This window comes from Morone saxatilis, unplaced genomic scaffold (genome assembly GCF_004916995.1).
Source record: "Morone saxatilis isolate NCDOM2014 unplaced genomic scaffold, NCSU_SB_2.0 Contig24, whole genome shotgun sequence".
Classification (NCBI taxonomy): Eukaryota; Metazoa; Chordata; class Actinopteri; family Moronidae; genus Morone; species Morone saxatilis.
In genome coordinates this window covers 1,450,489-1,453,721 of record NW_023339807.1, presented here as the reverse complement: position 1 = coordinate 1,453,721, position 3,233 = coordinate 1,450,489, and the positions used below count along the sequence as shown (strand labels likewise).

The window sequence follows — 3,233 nt, the reverse complement described above, 5'->3', positions numbered from 1 at the left end:
AGATGAGTCTACTTTGTCACAAGACACTATAACTCCCCCTAATAATGCCACTTGAACAGCAAGTTATTTGATCATTTGTGAAAATACACAAAACACACACTTGTGCTTTGATTCTGCTGTGACATCATGTTTGTCACAACCATTACTGGTTCTCTGTAAGTTAAAAATATGTTTATCATTGTTTTCAGAAATGTGTTGTAAAGATGGAGAGACCACTGCCAATCCAGCAGTTTAGATTAAGATTTAGAACCAGCGCTGAAGGTAGTTCACTGATGAAGATGTAGACAAATAACTCACATTTTATGGTGCTGTGCGATAGTGATTTTCATTCTACACAAACAGACACACACATAGAACTGTCTTGCACTAACAAGCAAGTATTGTGTGGCACTTTTTTCAGTATAAGTTACAAAGGACTTTACAGGACAAAGAAAGGAGAGGTGAATGGAGTAAACTACATGTACTGCACCTCACTGGGTCTCACTTATGTTTCTGCAGAAGACAGCAAAATACAATGTAGAAAGCCATATGTCTACTTACGTAAATGTATCATGTAGGACATTTTCCCCAGCAGCACTTCCAGTCGTAAAATACCCGCCTCGAGATCAACAATGGTACAGCCTGAGCTGGGGATCTGACGGAGAGAATAACATGTCATCTTCAACCATTGATCTTCTTTGGCTAGTTGGTAACTTCATCCTTAAACGTTTATTAAAAACAGACGAGCTGAGCAGCTGTCTTTTTGTTGTATTGGTCTATCTGGAGGAAATACTCTCCAAATACACATTCTATATCTCATCAAGCACCTGCAGTTCACACCGTACACCAACAGAGGTTAGAGTTAGTCATGGGTGTGTGTATAAGTGATTACCTTCCTTTTAGCATAAACCACCAGGTGAACAGTCACATCCGTTTGGAACCAGTCGTACCTACAGAAACAAGCAGACAACAAAGTCACTGATTATGTACGCATTTGGTCCACTTTGATCAGCCGGTCTCATGTTTGTCTTTCATACCGAGGCCGAGAGTCTTTGTCTGGGGGAGGAGCCACTGAGACAGGTGGGGCGAGGCTAGTCAGTGGTGGAGGAGGGATGATAGCTAAGAAGAAAAACAGAGAGAAAAACAACATCACCCCAATTAAGACATAAATTCATGATTAGTGTTAGACTGACAATAACTATTACACAATATGGAGACCAATATTGACCTTTCACAGGGTTTCTGCAGACCTGTTTTTAAGACCTTTTTAAGTCCATTATGACTGCAATTTAATACCTATTTTGCATCCATACTGGTAAAAAAAAAGTACAAAGAATATGAAGGAAAATTGGTATAGGTTCCATAGTTGTTACAGCATGATAAAACACATTTAAAAATGAGACTGACAAAGGCAGCTTTATACAGGTACCAATAACTTCATCAAATCCAATCAATTTCTAAGACCTGACAAAATCATCCTAAGAACCTGCAGACACCTTGCTGTAATAAATGATTTTATACGTTTTAGTCTATGAAAACCAAATCACAAAGGCTGTACATTGATGCCAACCACTACTGAGGCATATCATTCATTATATAGATTTCCAGGCAGCCATTCGTTTTGACTCCTTTTAAAAAGGACCCCTGTGGCATTCTTGCAGTGAAGTTGCAGATTGCAAACAAAACTACAGCCTTGAAAAAAAATTTCTAATCTACAGCCAGTGTTTGGTTTGTCCATTCTGGGCTACTGTAGAGACATGGCGGTTCAAAACGGCAGACTCAGTGGAAGAGGACCCACTCCCTCTGTAGATAAAAACTGCTCATTGGCACACAATCCATATTTTCAGGTAATTATACATTAATGTATATATTATTATATTCCATTTCTGACAATAGATCGTCCTAAATGTTACACACTGCACCTTTAATGCTATAGGAAAATAAAGTTGCAGAGATTGGAAACAGAAATATTAAGCAATCATACACAACAGTTTTTATGTCAAAGTTGTTCTCATTCTTTGGCAATCCAGTTTTGAAATCTCTTCTTGTTTTGTTCAAGTGTTTGTAAGAAACTCTTAAGTAATCTTTTCTTTGTCACATTTTACAAGGTGTAGAAGAGTAGGAAAACAACTGAAAAAACAAACAAAAAGTGACACTTTCATCAACACTGTTCACCCAGGAAATGACTAATCAAAGTCAGGAGATGGTGTTCAGGCAGAAGCATTCAGCGGGAGAAAAGACTGACCTAGAACCATGTACATGGCCCTCGCAGCCTTACACTCTTTGACAACAATAATGATTAGATCTACCACAAACAATGTTTGTATGTACAGGTATATTACATTAAAAAACAAACAAATTCTATAAAACGTGTGCACCTTGTCTGAACTGTGTAGAGCCTGGTGCTGTTATGCTGCAGGGATTGCCTGACTGCTCTGTTTGCACATTATCATCGCAACCTCTGGTGTTGTGTGTATGAATCTGAGACGGCGTTCTTTCTTTTTGATTTGCTCGTTTTTGTTCTCCTGTGAATTTCATAATCTATCCATCTTCTACTTGTTGTCAAAGTTCAAACTAATACATATATTAAAAAGTCATATATTAAACTCTCTACTGTGGCCTAACGAGGTAATGCTGCAGATCAGATCCAACAGTTAGACATACTCTAGGTTGTGTGTGTATGTGTGTGAGTGTGTACCTTTAACAGCTGTGGTTGGCTTAACAGCCATCCTGCCCACCAGGCACTCTTTCAACATGGACTCATAGTTCACCCAGCGATGGACCTGTGCACAAACACATGTGTGTTACCATAGCAACGTAAACCAATGCCTAAAATAAGGAACTACAAAAACCCTTGCAGCACTCACAAGGCTGCCAAAACAAAACATGTTCCAGTCCTTTCACTCCTGCAGAGCTTTTCCAGGACATGTTACATTCACTGCAAGGGCAAGCATCCTTTGGTTTGTCCCAAATAAGCTACAACTATATCAGCTAGGAATGATATAATCTCTGTAAGTAGCAAATTCTGTCTCGGTTTGACAATGAAATCTATTAATATTGGGGGGGCAATACATGTTGGTTGTGAGCAGTAGGCAGGCCGAGTGTCTGCAGAGCAGGGTGCCCCTCCACAGACACCAAGCACTTCTGTTGTTGCTGTGCACCTGTCTGTCTGTCTGTCTGTCTCTGTCTCTGTCTGTCTCTCTCTCTCTCTCTTTCTCTCTCTCACCCCAACTGGTCGAGACAGACGACCACCC

General features: G+C 39.8%; 1 protein-coding gene across 1 annotated transcript in view; it reads right to left on the bottom strand.

Moving 5' to 3' along the window:
• LOC118336350 (cytochrome b5 reductase 4) overlaps nucleotides 1–3,233 on the bottom strand; it is a gene marked incomplete in the record, with an annotated part of 16,275 nt that overhangs the window by 10,414 nt on the left and 2,628 nt on the right. The window contains 3 exon segments of the mRNA XM_035672979.1: nucleotides 872–929; nucleotides 1,017–1,098; nucleotides 2,678–2,762. Coding sequence (XP_035528872.1) covers nucleotides 872–929; nucleotides 1,017–1,098; nucleotides 2,678–2,762 — 225 coding nt within the window.